The 11,381-nt window shown below is 41.7% G+C and overlaps 1 protein-coding gene across 1 annotated transcript; it reads left to right on the top strand.

The window, feature by feature from the left end:
* The first annotated feature begins 497 nt into the window (after positions 1 to 497).
* IFT22 (intraflagellar transport 22) lies at positions 498 to 4,115 on the top strand. The gene is made up of 5 exons (XM_035343214.1): positions 498 to 647; positions 923 to 1,002; positions 1,117 to 1,206; positions 1,892 to 2,094; positions 3,020 to 4,115. The coding sequence occupies exons 1-5, from the start codon at positions 609 to 611 to the stop codon at positions 3,166 to 3,168; spliced, it is 561 nt and encodes a 186-aa protein (XP_035199105.1). The 5' UTR covers positions 498 to 608; the 3' UTR covers positions 3,169 to 4,115.
* Positions 4,116 to 11,381: the final 7,266 nt, after the last annotated feature.

Raw genomic sequence — 11,381 nt, 5'->3', positions numbered from 1 at the left:
CTGAACAGCCCTAAACTGGCCCTATGAAAGTAGTGAAACAGCCATATCAGCCTACAGCGCAATAGAAAGGCTCTGCCCCCTCAGCGAGGGCGCAGAGCTATTCTGGTTCACATTTATTGGTAGTACTAGTAATAAACATTTACATTATGGTAGCGCCTAAAGGCCCTATTTGAAAGCTCATCTAAAACTGTTATTGTACCTGGGCACTAAACAGCTCTGAAGCAGCACATCTGTCTGCCAGATGCGTGTTTGTTGGGTTTTGGATTTTTAACTGAGAAGCTGCCTCTTTAAAAGTCTCATGCTTACCTAAGAAAACTTAATAAGAAGTTTCAAGAGATTGCTGCGCTGTTCACTCAGGGAGAATCTGCAGTTAAATCTGCAGCAAAACTCCAGGCTAGGACAGCACTTCCTCACACGAGCAAGGGACACCACAGCCCCACTCCGGGGACACCGAAGCTGCGGTCCCCCGGCTCACACCGCCTCAAATCCGGCACGGGGGCACCTCGAAGCCGGAGCCAGTCCCCACACGGCGACCTCCGCGGACACCGCCTCCATCTCCCCGCGGGGCTCCCCCTCACGGCGGCGGAGCCAACGGCAGCGCGGCCGCCATGTTGAAGGCGAAGGTGCTGCTGGTGGGGCCCCGGGAGGTGAGCGAGCCCCCCCGGCCCGGCCGGGAGCCCCTCGCCGCTTGTCCCCGGGGCTCGTTGTGAATCTGGAGCGGCCTCGCCTGGGCCCTGAGGGCCGCGGTCCCTCCGCGCTGCCGGGTCGCCGCGGCCCGATCGAAACGCGGAGGCTGAGGCCGGGCAGTGGTGGGAGGGGAGGGCGGGGGCAGGCGTGCGGTTAGCTGAGGTGAACGCGTCTGGTTGTTGTGGCTGGGGCTTGTTAAATTCATAGGTGTGCTTCTCGCTTTCGTTTCTACCAGGCTGGAAAATCCGTGCTAGCAAATTTTGTCTCGGAAAGCATAGAAGGGATTGGCAGTTACGTCCCGACACAAGGAGTGAGGTGAGCAGACCCCGTGAGCTGTCCGAAGCAGCTGGCATCGCGCTGCTGCCCTGGCAGCCTGGCCGTGGCCTTGTGCACCATGGTGAGGCGTCGTGTGGCTCCTTGCTTTCACAGGATCCTGGAATATGAGAAGCCAAACTTAAATGGTAACAGCAAGGGAGCTGTGTGTCGTTTTGAGCTGTGGGATTGCAGTGGCGATCAAAAGTAAGTCTGTATTGCTGCTACTTCTTCCAGGTTATTCAATTCCTAATGATCCTGCTTACACAATATTCTCCTGCTTAAGGCCTAAAACCAGTGATTTTTTCAAGATGAGGAATATCCCAGCCTCTTTACCCTGTTATATTTTTTTATAGCTTTCTCTTGTAGCGCATCTGATGCATCCAGCTGACGTTGCAGTTTGTTTTGGATACGGACTTAGCAAAAGAGTAATGTCTGTAGCTCCTAGAATGGAGTTAGAGGTACAGAATACAGACAGAGGCCCAATCCACATATGACTTCAAACTTTATCTATTTGAAATTGTCTGAAGTCCATCACATAATAATGTATTTTATGGTTGAAGCCCTAATTGCCAAAGGATACAATTGAGAACTGGACAGATCTATTTTTAGAGAAAAAATAAATAAATATGCATTTGACCAACCACTGCACTGTCAGCAAATCATGGGACCAACTAACATGATAGGTAAGTAAAAATATTTAGGACGTCATAGATCACTGGCAAGATTACTAGCTAAAGTAACTGAACTACTAACTAAAGTAACTAACTAAACTGAAAGTACTAAAGAAAAAGTACTGTAATGTGCTCTTGTGGAGAACTTAAGGAAGTTTGAGCACGTTTCCCTTTTCCAGCTATCAATCTTACCATTTTCTGTGCACCTGTTTTTCAAGGTTTGAAACATGCTGGCCAGCTCTGATGAAGGACTCTCACGGCGTAATAATAATCTTCAATCCTGACATGCCCAGTCACCTGAAAGAAATTGAAATGTGGTACTCCTGTTTTGTGCAGCAGCAGCCACTGCTTGATAGTCAGTGTCTCCTGGTTGCACATCACAAGCCAGGCAGCGCAGAGGACACAGAAAATCTATCCTTAGGTAAGAAGATGGAAAACATAATGTACCAGTCAGAGGAGTGTTTTATTGATCACTTTATCTTTAAAATTGATGATACCTTATAGCTTGCATTTTTCATGAAAATCTTCCAATCTAAGAATACTAGAGTGCTTTGCAAAAACAACAATATTGAACCTCTGAAGCCAGCTAGAAGGTGAGCAATATCCATGTTTCCCAAAAGGGAAAATAAATGCAAGGAACATTGGAGTGACTTCTCTAATGCCACGCAGCGAGTATGCAGCTGAGCCAGGAATTAGAACTCCGGATGTCTGTAGCCATAAATCATCACTAGCAGTTTTTCTTGCATTGAATTTTATGTTCTGTTTACTGACACTTTTGAGGCCGCTTAAGCCTGCATTTTATTGATCAAAATAACTTATTGAAATAAAAGGTTAATGATCTTCCTCTTAAAATTAGTATAGGTATGTTATTATATACGGCAGAATTACTTGTGACTCTTTTTACATATGAGAATACACATTTGCTCTGGGCAGTCTATTCCAGCGTTCAAACAGTGTTCAAAATTTGTTAAAAGTATTAATACATATTAAGCATAACATGTATCGTTCCATAACTTTGAAGTAATCAAAGGCTGACTATCAATTCAATAGTAAAATTGCAATTCAGGGCTGAAACGTTCAATTCTGCCTAATTGAATGTGAGACCAAAACCAATACCTTAAATATTAATGATGATGAAGAATTTAATCTAGCAGTACAGTTGTATTTGTTGTAATGCCAACAGTGATACATTTCTTCCTCACATTGTTTGTTACCTGGGGTATCAAACATTGGATACCACCAAATTCCAGCTGACTCTTTCAGCATGAGCTGTCCCATGACCTTGCTTGTAAATGCTCCTTTTCTGAAAGGAAACTACCTTAACTTTTTTTTTTTTATCTTCAAAGCTCACCCACTGAACAAGCTGAAACTAATACATTCCAACTTAGAAGAAGATCCTGAAGATGTTCGGATGGAATTTATGAAATACTTCAGAAGCATTATCAACATAATAAATGAGAGCAGAGAGAAGGAAGAAATGTCAATTATCTCATGACGTTTAAAGAAAGGGTTGTTTTCACTTTGTAAGCTGTACTAGCCTGTGAACAGGTTCTCACAACAAGAATTTACCGGTCTATAAATGCTTCAGAGAAAACACTGCTCAATTTATGATTTAACCAAAAGAACCAAGTGCTGACATCAGAAGAACTGTGGTGCCAAATAGATGGCTGCACATCCAGGAATTTGGGTAACTTTAGCTGTGCTTTGGTTCCATTTGGCATCAGAGGTACAGGAAGGTATTTTTTAATGTATTAGCATAGACCAAAAGAAAAAGGTATTTGTCATCTCCTCACTTAAGAATGCCTTTTTGTAAAGATACAAGGAAAAGAAAGCCTGACAGAACATAAGATTTGTGGTGTTCTGTTGAAGCATCTGAGTAAAGTGTTCATGTTAGCTGGGTTCCTGGAGAAGTTATGTTTTTGGGAGTCAGTTGAAACTGATTGGAGTGGAGATCTGAGAAGCAGTTGTGGTGTGGAATCTACATTTTAATGTTCCAAATTCTCCTTATCTTTCTGTCAAGCATCTGAAGAGAACACATTTCATATCTATTGCCTTGGCAAGGCAGACTGTGTTGCAGTCTTTCTCATGACTAGGCTTTTCTCCTATTCCAACAAAATTACCCTTCTTCGGGACAATGTATAGGACACTCTGGGAGGGAAAGCATCAAGGTCTCAGTGTAGTGCAATTGCTTTAACCTATGCCAGGAGCTCCAATAGAGGGGAAAAAAGTGCTGCAATCTCCAGAGGAGAAAAAGCTGTTTCCAAACTAATACTACTGTTCCCTATTGCATTGAAATAAGTGGTTTCATAGATAATTTACTTTCTGGTTTGTTTGGTTTGCACTCATCCCTATTCTTAGTGTGTTTTGCTGTGGAAGACATTTTTTGTAATATAATACTAAAGCAATAAAAACACTTCAAAACATGTCCTTTTTGCTCTCAAAGGGAAAGTTAATTATGTTTTTGCGGAACTCTTATCAACTTGTTTAATTTTTAGTGAGAAGAACTGTGATATGTTTGCAATATATTTCACACTAATTAGATCTAACAGAAGTTTGAAAAAACTCGTCACAGACCCAAATAGCTGAAGAGATGATGAATGAAAAACAGAAGCATGTATCACTGCTGATGCCCTTTTTTATTTTTCAAGAGGAGAATTTAAAGGAGAGAGGGCCTGGGAGCAGGAACTGCAGAAATCTGCCAGAAGCATCCAATTTTCCCGTGTACAGTAACTCACCTTGTGAGGTGTTGGATCAATGGCTTGTCAGAACTACATCTGACACGCTGCACCAATATTTACAGATTGTTTTGTTGTATGTTCCATGTCACCCAGCTGGATTTGAGCTGCAGTTGTTACAGCCTTTGTCCTCACTAACGTCTTTTAGTTAACATCCATTACAGAAAGTACGTTAAAAAACAGGAACTACTTAATGCATTTTAGTTCAAGACAACAGGAGTAAGAGTTTCTTGGGTTTTTCAGTGATAAAAGTTAATCAGTCCACTATTTCTATTTTCATAGTTCATTCTCTTCTGAGTTATAATTAGTCTGTTCTTTTGCAAGTACTCTCCATTTACCAAGATAGCAAGAAGACATGCCTCAAAAATCTACTAATTTACACATCTTTCTCCTGGCCTTAGCACGTGATCAGGGCTTTCTCTAGCAAACTTCAGTGAGCAGTCAGACTGTTAAGCCCTGTCACAAACGTGTTAGTAGTAGCTCAGGTCTTTTCCTGGCCACCTCAAAAAGCACGCAGCATTTCAGGCAAAAAAGTGTCTTTCCCTTTCTTTTGTGAACTCAGCACACTTCAGTGGGATTTACTGCAGTAGCCTAACAACGAGTGACTGTGGCAGCTCAAAATAAGTTATTTTTATTGCTTTCAGGTAGGAGATGATTTTTCATTCTTTCCTATACCACTTGAAGATTTCTACGTTGTCATGCTCAAAATCAACAAGCACATAGACTGAAATCCTCTTTATTCCAGTTGTATGTTTTGCTCCCCCAGGTATTTTTTGCTGATTATTAAGCTCTTTTTATTTAAAACAAAGGATTGAAATAAGATCTTTTAAACAGCTGTAAAACTAATGCAGCAAAACATACTGAGCTAAGCTTCAGAGAATTAAAATTCCAATGATATTCTGGTTTGCTCGGGTTGGTACCAAGCGTGTGGCTCATGAAGTTGGTACCAGTAACCTACACCATTCTTTTATTTTGTGCTTGGTGTGTTCACAGTATTTGCTGCCCCAGCTTCTTTTCATTGTCAGATGGCTCTTACCGTGCTGCTAAAGCTAAAAGCTCCACTTGGTTCTGATATGAAAAGGAGGGGTACTGAAAGAAAACACCAATGAGGAAGGATATCATGAAAGTAAAATAACCAGCAAGAGATGAAAAGAAAAGATTGGAGGCCAATAGTGGGAGGTTGGCATTTCAACATCTACATTTTATTTATATGACTTTTGAAATGGCTTTATATGTTTGCAATCAGTGTCATAGGGTGGTCTATTGGAGACAGTTATTGGAAAATTCACAGTCTAACTAGAGAACAAGTCTTTTATATGCTGCCTTAGATTATTTTTTTCTTGTTGCCAGCTGTGTGGCGTTGGAGCCAATTTTAAAAATATACGGCCTTAATACAGTTTTTCCCAACAGCAGCATTTGGGTGAGGCTGTTGTGAAACCCAGCAAATCTAATTGTACTTGAAATGTAAAGCAGTGTTTGAGTGATGCCAGGGTTAAAAAGTCAATGAACTATTCACCACCTTGCTTCACATAAAATCTTAACTATGATCTTCATAGATTCATAGAATCATCTGGGTTGGAAAAGACTTACAAGATCACCAGGCCCGACCATCACCCTGACCTACCAAGTCCCATCACTAAACCTTAGCGCCATGTCCACACATCTCTTATATACCCCTTGGCACGGGGACTTCCCCGGGCAGCCTGTTCTAATGCTTGGCCACCCTCTCTGTGAAGAAATTCTTCCTAATATCCAATCTAAACCTCTCCTGGTGCAACTTGAAAGCGTTTCCTCGTGCCCTATCCCTTGTCACAGTGAGGAGACCCACACCCTCCTCACTGCAACATCCTTTCAGGTGGCTGTAGAGAGCGGAGGTCTCCCCTCAGCCTCCTCCTCTACAGATTAAACAACCCCATTTGCCTCAGCCACTCCTCCTAAGTATTTATTCAGAAGTATCATTTGTTAGTGATTTATGAAAGGGGTCCACAGAGACACCCAGTTAGAAGAGGGGTAGGAGAATGTCAGATGCAGGACAGACAGATGTTAGTCTCCGTCTGTGCACTCTGCACACTGCCTTCCACTGCTATCCGTAAGTCTGTGGAGCTTCAGGCATTTCCATGGCACGACATTACCCAGACTGGGGGTGTGCAGCCTTATTTGTTTGCCTCAAGCGATGCGGTTAGCAAGTGGCTCCATCCATACTTCTGCTTGTGAGAGCAAAGAATTACCCAGGCAAGTGGAAAGGAAACCGGGAACGTGAGGTAATCAGCCACAAGTTACACAGAAGTCAGTTAGTTGGCAAGCCACAGGTTTAACTAGGAGTCGGAGCAACTTAGGAACAGAAGATAACAGCAAGCTTGCAGCAAAAGCACTGTATTTAAACTATTCTGCACTGAGGACCTTACCACCACGCCTGGAAGTTTGGAAAGGCTTTTTGGATGACCTTTACACGAAGCGGAAGGGTAGGTAGAGAATCCGTGAGGTCTGTCAGTTCCACCAGACAAGTGTAGCCTTCTCTAGGTGTCCTCAGTCCCTTAGAGCAAACAGTTTGTCTCCCTTCTTGTTCTGCCAGCAGCCACATACACCCAAACCATTACTTTGTATGAACTGTGCACAAACTGGAAGGCTCTCAATTTCTTTTCCTTTGCATGGTTCCTTTCCATACTGGAATACAGCGGCTATTTGTTCCTGTAGCTTTTCTGGGATCACCTGCATTGACATGGTCTGGGCAACTGTGGGTGGATCAGGACATACAACTGAGCCATCGTAAGCCATTAATGAACAAAACATTTTAAATATTAATTCTTTCAAATATGTACAGTCTCCACATTGTGGCATCCAAAGACCCCAGGATATGACAACCATGAAGTAAGAAAACAACTTGTTACTTACAGAGGGGTTATTCAGGTGCAACATTATTTTGTCACTTGGCATTAATGATTATCCTGAAAGCTTAAAACACTATATTTGTGATGTACAGAAATGATTTTCAAGGTTTTACTGCTGTGTAGCTACAAACAAGTTTATACCTAAAGGTGAGCTCTACTGAAGTTCACACTCATCTACCATTAAAGTAGCCAGTACATTGTTGTTTTGGGCAGTTGAGCTGTCTGGACAAAAAGTCAGTATGGAAATTTGGGGAACAGTCAGACTCAGAAGAATTCTGCAGGATGCAAAAAGCAGAATTTTAAGACATTGGAAACATACATAGAAGGTTGGTGGCTGTGGCTATCTTGAAGACTTTATCTAAGACATTTAAGTTCTTAAATTGTAAAATAGAGTCTGTTCAAGTTGCCTCTTACAAGCTGTTTTCTACACACGCAGAATATTATGAAGCCCAAAACTACTGTGATGATGAAAACAGTTACAGGCACTGCAATCCAGATGTCTGACTTCAAAAATCCAACTTGTTTACAACCAAACTTTGGGAGTAGTGGCAAAGCCGAATTAAATACATTTGGACCTTACCAAAAAAATGTTGCTTTCCTTTCAAGTTCTGTATTTTGAAGGCCAGGCCTTTGGTCTCAGTTGTTCTCAGCAGTATTGTTCGAATGGACACAATAGACATAAGAAACCCTACGTTCCTGTTTGTGTTATTGAACTGCCAAGTGACTCTGAGGAAGTCGTGTAGGCCAGCACATTCAAGAGTGCCCATCCATACTGAATTTTTGTATGCTCAGCTAAAATTATGAAGGGAGTTGATGTGCAGATGCTTGAGGAAGCAACTTCTAGGAGGTATCCAGGGCCTTTTAAAATCAGATCTTGAAACTACTCAATTTCTCAACTTCCTTAGTACCTTGCTTTGAAGGTCATTTGCAAGTATTTCCTCTATTCCCTCTCTAGAAGTCTTCACTGCTAGAATACTTCAGTGGTACAGCAAAGGTTCCTCAAAAGATACATTTACTTTTTTGAGAAGTTGCTTTTCCTGAGATGCTAGAAAGATACTCTGCCAGTAACTCACATAGCTGTAGTCAGCACTCCTCATGCACACACAGACACTATTGCACTTGTGAGTAAAAGATACCACATGCTACTAGGCCAAGCAGCTCAGGGAGTTAATTCATGTGTAGGAAGCAGGCCAGTGGTGAGGTCAGATGTATATTTGCCTTGACCCAGCTTATGTTACTTACTTAGGACAAGATTCCCCCTTGAGTGACTGAGATTTACATAACTAAATATATCATGAAGGTGCCCGCTTAGAAATTTGCTGAGAATTCATCCTCAGAAAATCAGTCCTCTTCAAAAGCAGCATTATCTGGAATCCTCTTACCACTTCTTGTAATCACCAGGCTGAGGGCACTGGCTCTGTGCAAAGAGTGTCCTGTTTTGGCCACTTGTGCTTGGAAAGCTGCAAGGAATGAGAAAAGGGCCACCTGGGTGGCTGAAGAAGAAAGAAACAATTACATGAGAAGTATTTGGTGTTTTGTTTGTTTGATTGTTTTTTTCACTCTAGCAACACAGTGAGAGAGAGAGTACCTGCTCAATATCTGTAAATATTTCACAGAAAGAGAAAATTGACTATTTACCTGGACATGAGATAGCACATCATCAGAGCAGGGCAACTGTTGAAAGGTTGGACCATTCTAAGTGACACAAACCTAAATATAAAGTACTCTCTTATCATCTGCTCCTTTAGCTCATGCCTCCCACCTCTCCCTGAATTGTAGGAGGAAATCATTTGACCTTGAATATAGGATGACCTTATGTTTAAGCTTTTTTTTTTTTTTTTTCCTGATAGAGACAAAAACCAAAACAAACCAGGAGAAACCTAATATGCAGGCTTACGTTCTATTTGAGCATAATTTTAACTAAAAAGAATTTTGGCACAAGAATATACATGGATAAACTAGAGACTGAAAAATCTGGTCTGGAAATTGAAGAATGTTTCTAAGAGTATCTCAGTAAGAGATAGGAAAACACCTGGTTTCAGAGTGGCACTTAAGAACTTGATAAACTATGACCGATCCTTCCAGCAGCTCTCTTATGAAACCAAGGGGCTTATTTCTTTTTTATTTATGAAGGTATTTTCCACAGAGGTGACAGTGAACCACAACATCCACTCGAAAGCTCCTTGAACCTTGAGAAGCTTGGTTTCTGATTCATGTTCTCCAGCTGGAAATCCATTGGAGACAGAGGCTGTATTTATACGTATGCAGAAGTAAAGCAATTTTGTCGACTCATAGTAGAAGAAAGGTAATGCAAATTTTCTCAAGAGTCTCACCTCAGAGTCTGCTGTCTGAGGATGGGCACCAGAGTTTGCTTGCATAACCCTTAGACAGGAACACAAAAAAGCCATATGTTTTGCTGAGTTCCATTGTCTCTGCCTTCCTTTGTAAGGAAACGGGAGCCTATTTCTCTACTAGTTTCATGAAATCTAACTGAATCCTGGTAACATGTCTCTGAGAATTCGCTCAGAGGGACTACTAGACAAGGACACACCCTCCATTGCTATGTTGCTGTTACATGAGTTCCAGACAAAAGCATTTATTGTGGTTTGGCAGCAACCATTTGTTCCTAAAACCCTGGGACTGCATTGTTCTTTGCTTGTCAAAAGCTGATTTAGTACCTACAGGCACAGAGTGCAGGGTTCATCTTTTTAGGAAGGATCTTCAAGCTCACAGCCAGCAAGACAACTTGGAGGAGTCACACCAACATTGACTGCGAAGACCAGGCCCTCAATGGAGCAAAAGATCAGCCCTGCAATGAATATTGAAGGATTTTGACTCTGACCCTAGGTTAAGTGGTAATACTCCAGAAACTGAGTAACCAACTGCCAGTCCCATAATAATAATTCTGAGTCATTAAATAAAGATATGTCTGAGGGAAAAAAATATTGCTTAGGCCCCCAAATTGTTATGCTGCATTTGGAATCCTAATAATGGCAGAGGTTTGACTGCAGCTCCTAACGATACAGGGATCTTGCAATCTTATCTGTAGCTAAGATAATGAGCCCGGGACCTACACAAAGGTATTAGGAGGCCCTTCTTCTGCTCAGAATGGCATATCTTTACTTTTAAAGCAGATCATTAAAAGTAATATCTAATGAAAGCTCCATCTGTTTTCCATTGAGCATACACATGGAAGCATTGGCTCACCCCCCAAGGTTGCATTTAGTTATGCAGCACACAGTGCTGACACCTTCACAACATAACAAGCCAACCCAACCCTTGCTGCAGTTCCTTTGCCCATGGGAGTTAAATATTTGGTATATCTGCATCTGTTAAAATAAAGCTGAACTTCTGGACCTTAAATTTCTCCAGCAACTGGAGAGAGATGTAAATCTTAGGTCACACAGACCTGCACAGGTCTGAGTTTGCAAACCATAAAGGTTATTTTACAAAGCACTACCAACAAAAGCTAAAACTTGCACTCCGTGCACCCTTCCCTACTCAGCTAAATGGGAATTTCCATGGCCTGCTAAGATACGGGATCTATGACACAAAGCTGGGCTGTTCTGGTCCCATCTGTTAATGCCCTTAGACACTGCTACAGTTTTCACTAGCATGAGCTCACAGAGGCCAAACAGATACACACACATTTTCTATTACTAAATAATTTGTTTGCCATCCCCATAAAAACCTAGTGGTATTAGATAAACATTTTATCCTAAGTGCCATTGAAGACTAGTTTCCAGCAGAATTCTGTCTTAAGAATTTACCCAAGTGTAGGTTTTCTGTCTTCTTAGACAGGTCTTCCTCCCTTATTCTCTACAGACATGGCTACCTATACACAAGAGTTTTTTAGGAATTTCCTAACTTCAAGACTTCCCATTCTGCGAGATGGGGTTGAAAATAATAAGAAGGGACAAGTGAGATAAACAACTGAACACACAGCTAGAGAGCACATTCTTATAGCCAGGCTAAGAGTCAAAGTTAAGTATGAAGGTGGAATCACACGACAATGAGATCATTAACAACGTTTGTGTGGTGATCAAGAATGTTTGTGCACTTCTGTGCTGGTGATATGAGTGTAT

Source organism: Oxyura jamaicensis, chromosome 19 (assembly GCF_011077185.1).
Source record: "Oxyura jamaicensis isolate SHBP4307 breed ruddy duck chromosome 19, BPBGC_Ojam_1.0, whole genome shotgun sequence".
NCBI classification, from domain to species: domain Eukaryota; kingdom Metazoa; phylum Chordata; class Aves; order Anseriformes; family Anatidae; genus Oxyura; species Oxyura jamaicensis.
The sequence above is the reverse complement of the archived record's forward strand: the minus strand, read 5'-3'. Positions and strand labels throughout refer to the sequence as shown.